We start from the raw sequence: 19,005 nt of genomic DNA, 5'->3' as shown, positions 1-19,005 counted from the left end.
ATCCCAGCCTCAGAATAAAGAGCTGGTTCTCTCCCCCTCAATTAGTCCCTAATCTTTCTGTTTTGAACTCTACCTGGCACCTAGGACTTACTTAAATAACTTGTCTTTTCTTGTGTTCTCAAAATACTGTAGTTTTAATTCTGGGCTTAAAGCCCTAATATCTCTATAAGAAACACAGGATAAAGATTTAGGAGCTAGACATTTTGAGGAACAAGAAATAAACTAGTTCCACAGTCTTAAAGGAGGCATGGAAGGAGCATGGACATGGTTAAATTATCAGATACCACAGAAATAAAGATAATAAGAGCAACAGTGATTTTTATTACTTTATTAAATTGTCTTACAGAATTCTTTTCAAAAAGTGTTACATCATGTCACTGAAAAGCCATTCAACAAATATCAAGCCCAATATATAAGAAACTGGTTGAAAAGACAGGAATCTGTGTTCTTGGTTCTTAACACAGCTCTGTATTATAAATATTTAAAATTCTGAAAGGTTCATTCAAAAATCTTAGATTTTACTTTACTTAAAATTTCAGTAATGCTGAAATTTTTATTTAATATTGTATTTGTAGTGTTATCCCTTTTTTTTGTTTACAAGATGATTCTCTTAGTATCTAAAGCACTGTTATGTACTTTACATATATTAACTCATTTTATCCTCACAACAGCCCTTTGAGGTAGGTATTAGTAGCCTCATTTTACAGATAAGAAAACTGAGGTACAAAGAGGCAAGCAACTTGACAAAGGACATAGAACTAGCAAAATCAAACCAAGGTAATTTGGCACCAGATTTGTGCTCTTCTATGTTTGTTTATTATATTGATATAAAACAAAATTTTCAAAGTTGTAAATACAATTTTAAAAGAAAACCAAATCAATGTAAGAGTTAAAAATATAATACATTTTAATTCATTCATTCTAAATGTTTGGACAAAGGTTTGGATCTTCATGACAGAAATGTACGAACCGTACCCTTGATTGTACCCCTGCAAATAGGACACTTCCTTAGAGAAGGGGCACAGTCTTTGCATACAACTAGATGACCACAAGGGATAAACACTATGGACACTTCTTTGTCCATACACACTTTACATGTTCTTTCTTCTTGTAGTTTTCTTAATTGTTCTTCCATTGGGAGATCTAAGAAGAGAAAAGAATTATTAATAAAAGACAATTTGCTTCTTCTCCAATAAAAAGCCAAGAAAATAAAAATGTTTTCTACTAATTTAGAGTGTTAACACTATTTTACCTGAAACATCTTCTGTGGGAATATACTTTATGTCCTTTTGCACTAAGGGGAGAAAAAAAAAGCGTTACACCAAACAAGGTTGATATTTAGCCACAGAACATATATTTTCAAAAACAGTTTAGGCTCTAGCTGAATACTATGAATAACTGTCATATCAAGGCAACAAAAATCTTTAATCTTTTGTATAATTAATAGATTATAAATTATTACTGAGAGCATGTTTTCAAGTGATCTAAAAAGTTCCCCAAAATAATTTTCCAGCACTCACCAAATAAATTATTGTATAGCATGGGGTCAATTTCTTGTAGAGAGTTTTTGAATATGGTAGCTGCAATATTTCCTTTTACTAAAATGGTATCAATCAGTTCTCTTGCTTGTAAAGATGTTTGTGTTTTCTGTTTAATAACATTATGCTCTTGTTCATTAATCACTCTGGCAATTAGTAGACTATCCAGGACTGGAAGCACACAAGTCAAATGTTGAAAAAGTGCCATTCTGTTCTTCCGGATTAATGATAGATCAGCTTTATTTAAAAAAAGAAAACAAACACAAACATGTTCAGACTCTGCTCACAAAATTCCTTCTACCTACTTCACATACAGCTGAATGAAAACCAGCCGTCATCCACCGTCACTAAGGCATTGCAGTTCAGGCCTAGGTTGCGGGGGTTCCTGATTCCCCTGTGTCTAATAATGCCACTTACGCTAAGGGTTTAGACTTAGAACTGTGTTAAGCATCTTCCACGGATAAACTCATTTCATCCTCTCAACAACCCTTTGAGGTAGTTAACTAATGCTCTCATTTTACAGAAGAGAACTGAGACACAGTGTAGCAAAGGCACACAACTAGCCAAAGGCAAACTGAGGCAGTTTGGCTTTAGGATCTGTGCTCCCAGTCATTCTGCAATACTATCAGCCTTTAACCAAATACCAGGTAGAATAGAATAACATTGAAATTCCTATTCAATCTACTCAAATTGGGGAAAGGGCCAATCAAGAGAAATAAAAAGGATTGAAATTTTTTTCTTAAATTGTCACTCTTCTATAAATTTCTTGAAAATTCTACTTTATATTGAAATTTTAATTATTCCCCCCTAATTAAACATGTTTCATTTCCTAAATGTTCATATTAAGGGAAAAAATGCACTAAGAGACTTTTGAAAAATATACATTGTCAGTGACTACTTTCCTATCCTATAGGGCCATCTTACCTCTCCTCCAAGATCTAGAATTACAAAAATCTACAATTTTTTATTTTGAAATCCTGCAATTTTATTATCTTTTTGGAAAATGACTGCATTTATAACTCTAAGTTTACTAATGAAGATAATTTTACCATGATCCCTAAAGCTATTTATATAAAATACTTTAACAACAGAAATTGGGTTATCTGAAAAAATCATTTGGGGGAAATGGTTGTTGGATTTTTAGACAGTAATTTTGTCTACATGCGAGTAGAACCATCTAATAATGAAAAAAAGTGGTGCTTAATTGAAAAGTCAAGTCTGCAATTACACTTTTTGAAGATAATTGAAGCTCTGAGAATATATGAGAAAAGTGCCTGGAACAAAGTCAGTGTTCCATAAATATCTGTTGAATAAATGGACATCCAAATCTTGGTTATTTAAAGTGTGGTACCCATAAAGAAGTAATTGCCAGAGGGGTAGAAGAATTAGAACCTAATATATATTAAATGTTAGAAAAGTAGTGATCTACCAGAAAAGAAAAATACAATTTATACTTGGTATTAAAGTATATTATTTTTTCAGTCTAGGATTTATTTTTCTAATTACAATTTACTTAGCCTAATGTAATAAGGTCTTTGTGGCTGTTTGAGATTATTTATGAATCCCCAAGAGAGAGATTATGTTTGTAAACTAATCTGTTCCTCTGGGTATGATCCCCTTTGATTGTATTAGATTCAGCTAAGATGTCATTGATTAAATTATGTTAAGATTAGGTTAAGATAAGAGCAGCTGAGAAGGCCTGGAAAGAATTGAGCCCTATAGCAGACTGATAAAGGATGCCCTGAGAGTCGAGCCCTATGCCAGCCTACAGCTGAGATCAGAAGAAGCTGGGCCCATGGACCTTAAGAGGAAGAAGGAAGGAGAGAGCAGGCAGAGATCACCCGCCCACCATCTTGCTTCCACTTGTGGCAACTGGCTTTGGTGAGAAAGCAGCCATAAGTTGGACTCTTTACGCCCTTGTAACTGTAAGCTTTTACCCCAAATAAATACCCTTATAAAAGCCAACAGATTTCTTGTACTTTGCATCAGAAACTCCTTGGCTGACTGTTAATACAGTCTCTTTTTGAAATCCTTAAGATTTCTAAAATTGGATTGCTAGTAGCCAGAAAAAACAATTCTCATTTCAAAATCATTGACTATATTCTGGCTTATAAAGAGGTAAAGACTTCAGTATGCCTCTGACACAGATTAATCTTTTATTTTGAAAAAAATATCTTAAATTGCCTCTTTATTTGCACTCGGGAAAGAAATTACTCACCCACTGTTCTCATGAAACTATAATCATTAACGTAAATGTAAGTATTTTCACTCACACATTCAAAAAACATTTCTTGAACACAGACTATGCGTAGGCACTGTGCTAGATAGTACGGATTTAATGGTGAGGCTAAAAGATAATCATTTTTACAATGCAAGTCGTGTATTGTTTTAACTTGGAGTCACCTCGAAACTACTGAATTTTTGGGGGTGGGGGAGAAATATAATTTATGGCTGATGGGTTTAGATTTAGGAGGTAAACAATTGTGGAGACAGGTGAATAATTGTGACTAGTGGCCAAAGGCTAAGACTGTAAACTACCTTTTCCAAGAAGACATGCTGGCCTGATCTTCACTCCACAGTGAAAAGGAGAACTTGACTCAGCCAAGCAAAAATGACCTTGTCCTTTGTTGCTGCAGTGCTGGTGGAATGTAGGGCTGAGTAATTCACACTTGATGCTGGCATGTTTGGGTGGGGGCTGTTAAGACAAGTCCACCTTTGTGACAGGGGTAGGTTGATCCCTAAATAGAGTGGACAGTCTCACTGTCGGTCATCCTGGGAAGAAACGTTTTCCAGATGACCTTGGGCAAGTTTAAGGAGTAAACTTTTTCTTTCGTTCTGGACTTGGTGCATATTTGGGGACCTGGGCTTTGATAAGGGAAGACATGCTTCAGGCCTTTGCAGTCATATTTGTAAAGTGGCCAGAGCTACACGGAGGTGAACCAAAGCTAAGGAGAGAGATTCATATGGACGGGGGCGGGGCACCAAGAGGTCACACCTAGTTGCAGTTGTCAATTGCCATCTCTGATAGAATCCCCTTCTGATATCCCTAATCACCAGTAACAGATTGTTAAAAGTTACATTCTGTTTTCAGTGGTGGTGAAGGGCCTAACAGTCTGGTCCCTATTAGGAAAGAGAGGCAAAGAAAATTCAGCCTTTCTCTTTGTCCAATGCAAGAGTGCTGACGGCAACAAGAGCCGCCTGGAACGGGCAAGCCCAGAGGAAAAGAGGCAGTGGAGGAGCAGACAAGGCTGGTACAGAAGGATGTACGATTCCCTGTCCTGAGAGCATGTGAAATAGTACCCTGCAACTTGCCTGAGTAAGGGTGCACTCTGAAGAGAAGCTAAGTTACTGTGTGGGCAGTTAGGGGACTTAACATAATCACAAACTGCACATTAAATTGCAGCTCACAGGCTGAGACATACTGTTTGGCTAATATTAAAATTAGTAATTGTCCATGATTGCAATCCAATTTACAGCAAAGGATAGTGAGCAACTGGCCTACAATCAAAACTGTGCCACAAATAATTATATATATGGTCAGCTACCCAGAATAAAAATATGAATTAAGGAAAAGCAGGGGGGGAAATTAACTCAGCAGATACATTTTCAAGTTACTGAGCAATTCACAATACTAAACATCAGAAAACTATGACTGGATTGACTCTTTCCAGCAATTTACATACAGTGTTATTAAATCTTATGGAAAGAGAGACTATATCAATAAATATATGTACCTGATTCTTTTTCCTCAGTTGCTCTTTCTTTCTCCTCCTCTCTTAGTTCATCTTCTGCATTAAGTAAATCTAATACAAGATCACTGACAGTTTTGTAGTTCTCTCCAGTTGTTAGGATTTTACTCTGAACTGTCTGTTTTACCAGCCTTCTGCTGAAGCCCATTTCCAAGGCAGCTTTAACCACAGGCGTATTCATCATGATGGCATCTTCTGAATGGTTTTCTCCAGGTCCAAAATGAACAACTAAACGGAACAGAATTTAACACATATAAGGAATACATCTTTTTCAATTGAAAGTTATGACTATCAAAAACACAAAATCTAGAAAATGTAGCACTATTTTGTATGAATTTTTAAAAATTTAATGATATTTTAGTCACTAAAATAGGAATATGGAACATTGTATTCTGATACAAAATACGTATTATCTGGCATAAGTGGATATGCTTATGTGAGTGGGAGAAAAAGAAAATGTCAGAATCAGCCCCCAATAGAACTGAAATTCTTTTTTCCCCATGTTGAATGACCAGAGGAGCTTTCTCAGCCAAAAGTGTTTCACATATTTTTGAAAGAGGCCATTGACAACATCTGTTACTGCAATGGCCCCCTCCAATATATTACTCATTTACCATTCATTCTCTGCATTAAAATCAACGTGAGCTTTTAAAGACAGATCTGATCTTGTCACACTCCTTAAACTTAATAAAACTTCCATTGTTCTTCAGTCTTTGGATAAAATCCTTATTTTGCGGCTTCCAAGACTTCTTACACTCTAGACTCTCTCTACCTCTTCAGCCTCACCTCTTTCTACTTCCTTCTTTGCATTCTACACTCTAGCCCAGAAATCACAGATTGATGGTTCTTGTGCCCAGCCCTGGCTGCAGGGTCCACCACCCTTACAGCTGGCCATGCTGCACTCATTTATCTGTTTGCAGCTCCTGTTTCTGGCCATCCAGAGTTTTGTTCAGCTCTTGTATGTGCCTGTTCTCTTTTCTCACTTAGGCTCTCCTGTGCTGCTCCCTCTGCCTGGAATACTCGTTTCCTCCCTTTGTCATGTGATTAACTCCTCTCCTTCCTCCCTGGGGTTCTCTAAGACAAATAATTCCTCTGGAAAGTCTTCTGATCCTCCAGGTCTGGGGAGTTGTCCCTCAAGCACTCTCATAGCATTTTTTCACTGAAAAAAATATGTGAGAAATCTAATGTTGTACTGCCTGTGTTCCCAAATACGCGTCTGGAAAGGGGCTAGGTGGACAGTGTAGTTTACCTTAGTCTCCCTACCCTTCGTCTTCAATTCAGCAGGGCTGAAGCAGAGAACTAGAAATATTTTTGGATTATTCAGGCAATTCTTACATGCACTGAAGCTTGAGAAATAATGACTTAATATATTTGAAAATGCATTGCAAACTATTATAATAAAAATGTACATTAGTTTTATTCTACATTTTCATCCATAACAGTACCAAAGGGATCTACTTAAAGGTAGTAATTATTATTACACATACTTGGTGACTCTGCATTTTCATCTTCTGGAGTGTCTGAAGTAGATAACAGCTACAGAAAAACAAGCATATAAATTAAAATATAAATTTTGTCCTGGCTGTTGCAATAAAATTGGTCAACAAACCTATTTTATTCAGCTTTTTGCAAACAGACTTGCTTACAGGCAAAATGATTTTTAAACTCAAAAGCAACATTTCATTTACATTCAACAGTTATTCCCAAATCCATAAACTAATAGTTTCTTTGCATGTATGTGTGTTGCGCAAATAAACCTGTTTTCTTTAAGGCAAGAAAAGTTTACCTTTATTTGGGCAGAGGTAATCCAGTTATTTGTAGACTGCTAAATATTCAAATGAGTGTAAACTTACTTGTAATCACTTGATTATTTGTTTACTATATGGGAAGTTAACAATTGGTAAGTATTACTACAATCAAAGGCAAGTTGACAGAACCAAGAAGAAGGACCACCCTTTCAGTGGTCCATATACGAGACAGTCACTGTCAGCCTTGCATCTAACAGATCTTAACTTTTCTTGGTCATTCTTTGGGATGTCAGACCCTATAACAGTTCTGTAGACCATGGATAGGTAGCATTTAATCCTCACATTATCATAAAAGTTGTTAGTTGCTCCTCGAGGAAGATTTGAAAGGGCAATAAAGTTCTCTTTCTCAGGTCTTGATAAGAACAATTTATATATTAAAGCTATTAAATGCTGCTATCCCAGCCAATTTTTTCCCTTCATATAGTTTAATTTATTGCAACTTGATTGGAGAAATGCTTAAAAAGAAACATACTCTTTTTCAAGAAGTTATGGATTATGGACTTAGTTTTCTCCAAAGAATAGCATTTTCTAAGATAGTGTTGGCTTTTGTTTAAAAAAAAATACCTTTTTAAAGCAATTCTCATCTTTTTGTAAAACTACCACTCTAAATAGTTATCAAAAATAATTTATCTGTTTAGCCAATGATTTAAAAAGTCTTCCTTACCTGTTCAAGTAGGTGAGGGTAACTGGCTTGAACTCGACTGATGAACTCTTGTCCTTTAATTCGTATCACGTACTCACACCTAAAAAGTAAACAGAGGGAAGTAGATTTGGCTCAACAGATAGAGCATCCACCTACCACATGGGAGGTCCAGCGTTCAAACCCAGGGCCTCCTGACCAGTGTGATGACCTGGCCCACGTGCCGTGTTGATGTGCGTAAGGAGTGCCATGCCACTCAGGGGTGTCCCCCACATAGGGGAGCCCCACGCGCAAGGAGAGCTGCCCAGCATGAAAAAGCTCAGCCTGCCTAGGAGTGGCGCCGCGCATATACAGAGCTGATGCAGCAAGATGATGCAACAAAAAGAAGCACAGATTCCAGGGGCCGCTGACAAGAATAGAAGTGGACACAGAAGAACACAGTGAATGGACACAGAGAGCAGACAACGGGGCGGGGGGGGGGGGTGGCGTTGACAGGGAAGGGGAGAGATTTAAAAATCTTAAAAAAAAAGTTTAATGGAGTTAATTTATGAAAGTGGAATGGAAGTTTAAATAAGTTCCTCCTCTCTAGGTAATACGATTTCAAATCGTATTTCAAATCTGGGTAGGTGTTTGGCCAAAGTCACAGAATCATTTAGGATCACTGAGTACATAAACTTAAAATTAGAAGATTAAATAAATCATAGCATTGTAGGAACTAATTCTATTGTTTTCTTTTTCTTCCAAAATTTTCCCCAAAACTACCTTATAAGTATCCTATAATAGGATTCGGTTTTGTGTGAGTTTTTTGTTTTTAAGATGCTGCTTATCATAGGTAACATAAATCTGATTGCTGTAAGTTCCTTTTTCATAAGGTTTGACTGTTAAAAATTAGTTTTATTTTATATTATGCTCTAGCTAATTTTGAAAAGACTTAAATGTTTATCTTCATTTAGGCAGAACTAATCCAGCTATTTGTAGACTGCTAAATATTTCAAATGAGCATAAACATACATTTAATCACTTGATTATTCATTTACTGAATGGAACTTAACAACTGGTAAGAAATACTGTAACTTCACATAGGCAAGGGGAAGGATGAAAATAAGTAAAACAGATTTTGCCACCTTTTCCCACATTTTCTGTCTTATATGCCTTCTATGGGTCACAACTTAAAAAAAAAACACTAATCAAAGTTTACTTTTTTAAAACATTAACAAGATGAGATAATTTAATTAAAACCATTTGGTGTTTTAATTTTTTCTTTACTAACATAAATGAAGATGTGTTCTACAATAGAAAAATCTTCAGTTCCAAGTAATTAGTAACTATTGAATTAGAAAATTACATGTAGCTGGATTTTTCCTGTGTTTATGGTAGAGAAAAACACCTTTCTGTGTTTTGCTTTTAAGTCAAATGTGATGACTCCAATGTGGTAATGATATTATGGTATTCCCAAGCGATACTCACTGAAGAATTTAGGAATGAAATGTCATGAATCTGTAACTGACATACTTTCAAATGGTTAAGGAGGGGGGGATGTTTAAACACATATATAAGCAAATGTGGCAGAGTGTGAATAATTGGTGAATCTAGGTGAAGTGCATATGGATACTCATTGTACTACTATTTTAGTTTTTCTTTGGGACCTAAAATTTTCAAAATAAAATTTAAGAAAAAGGTTAAAGAACCACATAAAAAAAAAATAGCAATCTTTTACTTATTTCACAATCTAAAACCCGTATACCTTCCATTTTAAATAAACAGTAAGATTAAATAAGCTTAAAAAATGTTTTGTTAAAGGATAGTAGAATGGAAAGAAGGGAGTAAAATGAAATTATCTCTTGATACATGTGTGTAGGCCATGAGAAATTATACTAAGAACTGATTATGAACAAAGATTATATATGTATTCAGAGAAAGATATTATAATTCTTTCCTGCTTCATAAATATTATCTTTAGACTTTTACTTTTGAAAATTAGAGCTTTTTTTCCCTTTACTACTTTGTTTCTATAGCCTCAACTTCAATTGGTTCTTCTTAAATTCTAATCTCTATTTTAAATATGATATATGATAAAATTTTTAAAAACTAAAAAATGTTTTCAAAATAAGAGAAAAGCATATGACACCCAGTTTAATTTAAAGCTTATAATCAATTTTTGGTATTTTATTTATCATTGAAATTACCTGTACCAGAAATAGCATCCGTTCAGTAAATGTTTTAACTGGCTCATTTTATTTTCTTCACAAGTACTCACCTAAAGAGTGAGTGCCTGTGAAACACTCATGCACACATAGATTTTGCGCCTTTTACTTCTGGTAGCCTTACTGAGTACTGTAGACTGGGAGCCTCATGACCCTTCTCCACTTAATCCTTGGTAGTTTGCCATTCAGAGCCCCTGACTGCTCTCTTCACCTCTTCTCTAAGATTCCTAAAAGCACTCTGAAGCAAGCTAGTAAGAAGAGATCCATGAAGACATATAAACAGTTCTCTGATAAGTGATACTCTTCATCTCCATTAGAGATTTGAGATCAGAAAGCATGCAAGAGGAACAAGAGAGAAAAAAAATGTCATTTTCTAATAAATCAGATACAAGGTTGCCAATTCCTAGATAATATATATTCATTGCCAAATATAAGTACAAAACAAATTCATGGCAATGTCAATGCATGTTTACCATAGTTTTTGTATATTCACAAAATTACAACAATGGAAGGCTAGCAGAATTTTCAAAGAAAAATCGTCATAATTTTAAAAATCTGCAATATTTTGGGAGCAAGAAGTTGTAAATGACAATAAAGTACTATGGAAAAGAAAACTTCTGTAATGAAAATAAGGTACCAAGTTTAGTAATCAACATTGAATAATACTAGAAGTTTTGACCATGAAAAATGTAATTACTGGTCACTGAATTACAAGGGAAAGGAGAGTGTAAAAGAGTGGGATAATCAAAAGTGTAAGATATGACAATAAAACACTATATAGTGGGGAGTGGATATAGCCCCGAGTTCAAGCGCCTGCTTCCCATATACAAGGTCCTGGGTTCAATCCCCTGTACCTCCTAAAAAAAAACAAACAAAAGCCCACTATGAAGTGATTTTTCCTCTAAACAGATGAGGTGCTCCTATACGTACCCTGGCCACCCTGTTCATTAATAACTCCACAACGTTCCTGACACTCCTGCTCCCTCTTAACCTATTCTGCTTCTTTAAAAACCGCTTATTATCTCTGATATGCTACTTAACTTATTACACTTTTATTAATTTTCTGCTCTCCTCTGCTATAAAATTAGTGTATGAGACCAAGGGTGTCTGTTTTGTCCAACTGGTGTGTATTAAGCACCTACAACAGTGCCTAGCAATAGGTGTTCAACTAATTTTGTTGAATGTTGAAAGACTGGAAATATGTCCAAGACATATATTGACTAAAGAAAGTTTCAAAACAATAAATATAGTATCTCATTTGTGGAAACTTGTATACATATATCTGTGTACATATGCACAGACAGCTGGAGAGATGTTCAGTCACAGAGAATCTTGATCGTCTTTAGGTGGTGGGAGTTTGGGACAATTCTTTTCCCTCTGTACTTTTCTAAGATGTTTTCTGAAAAGACGTTTCTTTAAAAAATTGAACAAAATCTCAAACCTATTTCCTTTTCATCCTAAATTTCTATATTAAAATCTTTTAAATAATTACTTTTCTAAGTAATCCATACCAAACTTATTCACAAATGCATTTCTGAAACAAAGACAGAATAAAGTAGCAGCTGATTGTAAGGTAGACACATGTAAACCATCCCCTGCTAATAACAAAATTTTGCAGAGAATTTCAAAAATTACCTTGGAAACCACTTGGCATGTTCCACCCACGGATCATCTCCAGATTCCCAACACCTCAGTCCACCATCACAGCAAAAGCATTTGACATCATCACTGTGACCTAAAATTAATTTTGGTCCAAAAGTTAATACATATAACTTACCTACTAAAATTTATAAGGTAAAATATATTGTATTTTTTATTATCAGATTAAGTTTCTTACCTACATAATAAAAACCAGCACTTGCAAGCTGCTCAGGATGAACTGGGATATTAGATGGCCAGTTCAAGAATGTTTTAAAACGGGCCTCATGTGTCTGCATGCTCAGATTAGAAACTGTGTATCTCAAAGTTTCTTGAAGCTGATTTTCTAAAAATGGACAGTTGGGGAAATGTCTCTGGTGTTCTGACATAGCATCATCCTTCGGTTCCCAGTTGCTCAGTTTCCCACCACAGGCAAAGCAAGCCACTCTGTCTCCAGGTCCGGTATAGTAAAAACCTGCTTTTGCCAGATCTATTGGTGACAGAAAGGTCAAGGGCCACATCTGGTAAGTAAGTAGTCTCGCTTTTTCAGTATTCATTGCCCAACTGTAGGGGCTTTGTCTCAAGGCAGAAAAGTCTTGATTTGCTCTGGAATTTACAGGATTTGATGGAAAGCTTGAATAAGAGCCACTGAAATACCCAGAGTTTTCCAAACTTGGTAGTAATGAATGTGTGGAATTTACTGGAGAAGGAGGGGAAGGCTGTAAAATGACTCCCAGGCTGCTAACGGAACTTAAATTCTGAATAAAGCTACAGCTAGGATACAGCTTTTTATGCTTTTCTATAGCATTGTCTCCTTGTTTCCAGTTGTCCAGCATCAGGCCACAACAGAAGCATTTGACCTTGTCATTCACACCAGTGTAATAAAAACCAGCACGAGCAAGGCTCCTTTCTGAAATGGGAACACCAGTGGGGAACGTTGAATACGTAGACATTCGGTACAGTTCACAAGTAAAGTCGTATCTCAGTTCAAAGGTGCTGGCACTTTTCATCAAATTTGATAAGAATGTGCTTTTTTCTACTATGTTCATGGTGAAATGGATAGGGAGGAAAAGGGACTAGCCTTTCTCTAGGGAGGTAGTTTTGTGCATGGCTTTTGATTTTATTCATTTTAGTACTTGGCTGAATGCCTGGAATGAAATCATTCTTTCACTTCTATGAATTTAGGGTTTCAGCATGGCAAGATTCTAAATCCTCTACTTATATCCTTAAAGGGACAATTACGCACAACTGTACCTTTGTATAATCTTTATACATATGTATACACATGTAAACATGATGCTACATAGTAATTTGTGATGAAGATTAAAACACTTTGTAGAAGGGTGGAGTGTTTTAGGTCATCAGGATACCAGTTAGTGCCAAGCACCTCACAGGTAGGTCAGCTTCTCCAGGCTGTCAGAATGCTTCCGGGGCATCCAGCCAGCCTGAAGACAAAATATCTGACTCATGTAACCAGCTTCATTTAATAATGGAAAGCTCAGCTCCACAAATGTTCTATAGCAAAAATATAAAAGTTATGTTTATTTTGCTTTTTGTGGGTTGTAAAACTTGGTAGCCAGCAAAAAAAAAAAAAAAAAAGCCCAAGACCTACTTCAAAAGAGGAAATAATACATTACCATATTTCATTGCTTCTAAGACATTCTAATATTCCTATTAGTGGGCAGCATCTTAAAATTAATGACATTTTAATTAGCATTTTTATTTCTTAGAGGCACATAAAATAATAGTGTCTTAAATTGATACCTTAGATTCAATGAAATATGGTGTATCCCAAATTTCTCTTTCTTCAATCCTTTTAATAGGAAAATAGAACAATCTAAGCTAGCTAAAATATTTTAAAACCTTGCTTCAGGATTTATTAAATAATAACTACTTCCTCATATATAACGAACTTGGCTGTTTAGTCCTCATGATACCATTAGATCTTGGCAAATTTAAAATTCTATTTTAAATAATTCATCAGAGACTAATGTATTTTGCTCAATAAGTTTTGGATCTAGCATCATGCTGTTGAAGCAAGTCAACTGTTTTGTTTTTCATTCTACTGGTATACCTGGCTACACTGGAAAAATATTTCATAATCATATAGACAACAGGTGCTGCAAATGGAGATTTTACAACAAGCAATAAATAAAATTAAGTTTAGTACTATATTCACATTATTTTGAAAAAAATCATGATATAATGTTCTCTTGGTCAGAAAAATAATTTTTTCATGTTTCTTAAGATAATTTAGATGGGGCTTTGAAATAATGAGCCTTTTAAAGATTTTTTATTTTTGTCCCTTCAAATAGCTAATGTGGTAGACTTACTCACTTATATCTCCTGCCCAAACTATAGACATTGCACAATGTCAACCATGGACATTTTTGAACTTTGCTTTTCTAATTGTCTTCAGTGCTACCATCAAATAGTCTACACGGATTGTAGATTTATTTTTTAAAACTGTCAAAGGTCACAGAGTGCTGAATCATCAGGCTCATAAAGAAAGGTAATCAAATTGTGCAAATTTGGTTTTGGTTAGAAATTACTTCATGAATAGTAAAACTTTGAACCCAGTATTTATCATGACAAAAAGTAATAAATAAAAAATTTGCTTTTCAACAATCCATTTCTTTTCAGCAGCAGAGACCTTCTCAAAATTCAGAATTTCCAGTTATAATTACCTTGCATTAGTAAATAGGTACTTCAGCAAAACCAATGATAACCAATAAACTGCATGCTTTTCCACCAAGGATTTTGCAAGCATGGTTTGCTGGCTCGCACAGATGTTGGGGTTTTCTACTGCAGATTCCAATACTTTGTTTCCAGGTGGCAGGAGAAACATCTTATCTCATTACCAGTTATTCTGTCAAAGGGGAATTACTGTGTCTAACTTTTTTATTTCTTTAATTAGTCAGAAATTTCACATTGTGGTAAAACACCTTTGTATCATCATTGTCTTTGTGTAAACTCTTCTGGTAAAGCTTGTTCACTTACCAATATGTGACCATCTGTCTAGCCTTCCTTCTCATACTTATCAATCTCAGAGATTTGAACAAACAGAATTTATATCAATGCTCTTGTGACTGGGTAATTTCTTCAACTATCACATTTATCTTTCCATCTTCTATCTATCAAAAAGTTTTGCACTTGACATTTCTTTGTCATCCTAGAAGTCTTTTAACATGTCAGAGCCCTCATTTGCATATTTGTCTAATTTAACAGATGGTTCATATTAACTCTTTGTTCTAGATATCTGTCACTCATTTTCCAATCTTTGCCAAACACAGATTTTTTTTTCTATTCTACACTGCAGCCAGTGGAAGACTGCCTACCCAACTTTGAAAAGAATGTCAACAGTATGCCCCAGCTACAGTCATTTCTCCTTCACCTCCACAAGTCAAATTCAAAATCAAACATTGCTTTATAGTTATGCTTCATATATAACCCATGTTTTAAAACATTAACATTCTTTGGAAACCAAAAAATCCAATTAACTACTTAATTTTTTAAAAAATTCATGCACAAAACTACCTCCCGGAGATTAGACTAAGTCCCTTTTAAGAATTTTAGGCCTCCATTTTGAGATGTTTTGAGTTATAGAAGAAACTGGAAAAAAAAAAAAATAGCAGTAGAACAATTCTCTTCTTCTGTAAAACCTGTTTAAAAAAAAAAGTTTTAAAAGTCAAGTAATTCACAAAGTCAATTCACAAATGTAATAACACGATTTTTTTGGTAACATTCTCTTCAAAATAGAGCACTAGTATCTACTATTTGTCTACCAAGTACAAGGCGCTATTCTATGAACTATAGAGGACAAGAAATGCCAGAAAAAACCAAGGTCCCAAACTAGTGGCCAGTAGAGGTATGTCTGGCTTGCATAGAATTGGACAACAGTATTTTACTCATTTTTTTAACTTTTTATTTTGAAACTACTTTCGACTTAGAGAAAACTTAACACGAAGTTCCTGCACAACCCTACCCAGCTTCCCCAAAGTGGTGAATTGTTCCATAACCACAGTACAGTGCTAAAAACAGTAGTTAACTAATTGATACAATGCTGTTAATTAATCTACATGTCTAATCTGAATCTCACCAGTTTTCCAAATAAGTTTTTAAATATTTTAATTTTTAAACGTAAAAAGTTTCCCATAAAATTCCGGGTTTCAGGCTTCTTTTTAAAAATCAGCTCTGGCAACATGGGGCCCGCACAGCTGCCTGGTAGCTATCAGCTAGAGTCAAGCTGTGGCTGGACCCCACAGTCAGGGCACATGCCCTACAGTTTCTCACTGTATTTTGACTCCCTAATATTGAGACTCAGTTGCCATTTACCACTGAGCTGGACTATTGTTTTTATTACAGTAGAATTAAGAGAAGTGAAATTGTTCTAATATCTGTCTATGAAGAATAGCAAAAATGAGTGATAGGCCAAGAGAGACACAGGTTTTGAAAAACTGAGAACCACCTTTCTTCGGAGACTATCCCTACATGTTAACTACATAAAGTGCTTTTGTTGAAAAGAGACACACAGTTTTGCTCATTTATATCACCTGCCTGGCCTATGTATGCATTTGCGTTCACAAGCCTCTTATTCTTACCCTAAAAAGGCTTTGATGTGGAAACAAGGTGTGCATTTGTGGAAATAGTAGGCAACAAATACATAATAAATATACTGAAAAAAATACGTGAAGATGCCAACCCTGTATCAATCCAACCTTCTATCTTAACCATTTCTAAGACTTCGGCTTCCAAATGCAGCTGGATAAGATCCACCCCCTGCAGAGTTGCACCTGCACCGCCTCGGACTCCACCTGGGCTGGCCCCTCACCTTTCCTCAGCAATTCTCCTTTGCCCTAATCAGCTACCCTGCCCTGTTCTTTTGCAACTAGTCTAAGCCATCAACGCCTTCCTCAGATTTCTCACTTCCCCATCTCACGTTCAGCCAGTGGCTTTGCCTTCCTCTTTACAAAGAACGTCATTGAGCCGTTCCGTTCACAATCTCATGCCCATATCTTTGGCATACGAACCACTTGCTCCTCAGTAAGGATCCTTGTCCCTTTAAGGGATCCTGTCCTCTCCCACTGCCTCAGAAATCTTGCTCTTCACTCCATCCCCTTCATCCTCCTCACTCAGACTCTACTGGCTCTTCTCACACCATAACAATTGTGTGTATGTTTTAGCTTTAAAATGAGAACAAAAATTCCTCCTTCAACTCCAGTTTCCACTCTAGCCAATACCCTGTATCTCACCCTCCCTTCACAGCCAAGCAAACTGAAGACGTCTGTGGTTGGTGCCTCTACTGTCCTGTTTGTCCCTTAAGCCATTACAGTCCACTTTAGCCAGCACCATCTGGGGCTACTCCATATTAAGGCACGAAAGCGTTTTTGCCTAAACCCTTGGAAACGTTTGTGCCTGACACTGGAGCCCACTCCTTAGAAATGTTCTCCTCCCTTGCTTTCTCTGCTACCAGCCTCAGAACCCCCTTTCCTTTCCAGTGCTTCCTTCTCAGATTGGCCCAGGTCCTCAGCCCCTTCTCTTCTCAGCCTCTCCTGGTGGGCAACGGCCTCGTCTCAGGACTGTCAGGTGTCCCCGTCTTCTTGGGCACTCAACACAGGCATCCCCTGACACCTGAGGGCAAGTGTGCCTTCTCTTTTACCCCCTTTAGGCTGAGAGCTCCCTCAGACAAGGAACTGCTTTTGTCACACCTCTGGGCAGCCCCAGGCACCCACAGTAGCTGGCAGGTAGTGTAGACGTTAAGACTTTCTGGTGAAGGGAAGGCTAGCAACCTTGACAGCGCAGGAAAACAGCGCCTCGTTCTTAAGTCAGTGACTGCAAAGTGTGCTCCTGGAGGGGTGAACATCAGCCTTTGGAGGCGCACAGCACCCACCAGTCCCCCCGCCATAAGCGTCCATTTCCTCATTGGCAAATGGAGATAAACACTGGTTCCTGCTTCTTAAAATTGTGAAAAATAGTGTGAGGTCTTCAGAGCTGGAGCCAGCACATATTACTATGTGTTAGCACCACTTAGTATTAGCAATAAGTAATAGAGTTCCCGTTGCTCTCAGCTACGTTAGCATCAGGCCAGGACCCCGGCAGGTTACCAGCCTAAGCCCCCCACTGACCCTCACGCCGACCCAGACACCGTCCCTCTGCCGCGGCTCGGGGCCCGTGGCCCCCTTCGTCCGTTAGACCTGGGGTCCCCGCCGTGCCCCAGGCTGTGCGGAAGCTCCCGGCGCCTCGGCAGCCCCGGCGACCCCTCTCGGCAGCCCCACGAGCCCGAGGCCAAGCCGCGTTCCACCGCCACCCCCGAAGCGGCGCGAGCTCGGGGCCCCCCGCCGCCTGCCCCGCGGCCTGCCCCGCGCCCCCGCGCGCCCCGCGCCCCCGGGCGGAGGACTCACCGCGCCGCGCCTGCTGCCCGAGGTGGCCGCCCGCCGCGCGCGGGCGCTTTAAGGGCGCGGGCGCGGGCGCGGGGCTTTCCCGGCGCGCGGGGAACTCCGGGCGCGGGGACTTCCAGGCGGGGAGGCGGCTGCGGGCGTCGCGCCCCGGCCCGGCGCCGGCGGACCCCGCGGGAGGAGCCCCTGCCGGGGCCGTGGGGCGCTCTCCGAGTGTTTTAGGTGCCCCTCTAATCCAGAAAATAAGGTACGCGTGGCACCGAGCGGCTGGGGAGGCAGGTGGACGGCACAAGCTCTGCCTCGCCCCCTTCTCACTGTTTGAAAGATTGGTGTTACCTTATTAGTTCCCTAGTAAAAAAAAAAATTTGTTTCCTAGTTTTTTGTTTGTTGGATTGGTTGGTTGGTTGTTTTTATGAATAGGGTGGACTTGGATCTAAAAAAAATTCTTCCTTTTTGGTCTTTTGTTTGCGGGGCAGGCCTCTAAGTTACAGGACATTTTCATGTAAATCCGGACGTTTTTGAGTTTGCTCTTCCACCTTTTCCTCGGTGTTCCCCGTCTAAACTGCCAATTTAAGCAGAAATCTCTAAACAGCCGCGCATGCCGGGGTAACAGACGGTCAGGAGGGCGCTCGTCGGGCTCGTCCTGTCTCCTGGTCTAAGGTCCAGGGACGGTTATGAACCACAAGTAGAGCCATATTCAGCTTGGAAACCAGAAGGCCCCAGTTCCTGCGCTGCAAAACCCAGCCGAGCCGAGGCGTCTTCCCGTGGGTGGGGCCGGCTGCTGGTGAGAGCTAGGGTTCCAGTTAGGACTAGCTCAGAAGGATCAAGTGCAGCTATCAGGTCAAGAGTTCAATCCACTCCTGAATCTGCTCAGTTCAAGAGCTTCTAAGCCATTTTCAACTGACCCTTGAGATTATCTAAAACATTTTGTGGTCTTTACACATTTTTGATTATGTGCCCAGCAAAAGAATTTTAAAAAACTCTCTATTCCCTCACGTATTTTTAACCTAATATTAAAAAGTAATTTAAGTTG

The 19,005-nt window shown here is 38.2% G+C and overlaps 1 protein-coding gene across 1 annotated transcript; it reads right to left on the bottom strand.

The window, feature by feature from the left end:
• Positions 1-313: 313 nt before the first annotated feature.
• On the bottom strand, positions 314-18,187 carry BIRC3 (baculoviral IAP repeat containing 3). Its single transcript, XM_004484124.5, has 9 exons — positions 17,979-18,187; positions 11,777-15,239; positions 11,575-11,674; positions 7,760-7,838; positions 6,775-6,823; positions 5,273-5,515; positions 1,521-1,775; positions 1,253-1,294; positions 314-1,143 (listed from the first exon to the last, which is right to left on the bottom strand). The coding sequence occupies exons 2-9, from the start codon at positions 12,624-12,626 to the stop codon at positions 950-952; spliced, it is 1,812 nt and encodes a 603-aa protein (XP_004484181.3). The 5' UTR covers positions 12,627-15,239; positions 17,979-18,187; the 3' UTR covers positions 314-949.
• Between the last annotated feature and the right edge of the window lie 818 nt (positions 18,188-19,005).

This window comes from Dasypus novemcinctus, chromosome 27 (assembly GCF_030445035.2).
Source record: "Dasypus novemcinctus isolate mDasNov1 chromosome 27, mDasNov1.1.hap2, whole genome shotgun sequence".
NCBI classification, from domain to species: Eukaryota; Metazoa; Chordata; class Mammalia; order Cingulata; family Dasypodidae; genus Dasypus; species Dasypus novemcinctus.
This window is presented reverse-complemented; position numbering and strand designations above follow the sequence as displayed.

Bases quoted from the DNA above. Each gene is read 5' to 3' on its own strand.
- BIRC3 (XM_004484124.5), bottom strand. From the start codon at position 12,626: ATGAACATAGTAGAAAAAAGCACATTCTTATCAAATTTGATGAAAAGT. The intron at 5,516-6,774 runs GTATGTGTAATA...TGTTCCGTTTAG, and splicing joins TGAAAATGCAGAGTCACCAA to TTGTTCATTTTGGACCTGGA. The intron at 1,144-1,252 runs GTAAAATAGTGT...TTCTCTTCTTAG, and splicing joins TCCCACAGAAGATGTTTCAG to ATCTCCCAATGGAAGAACAA.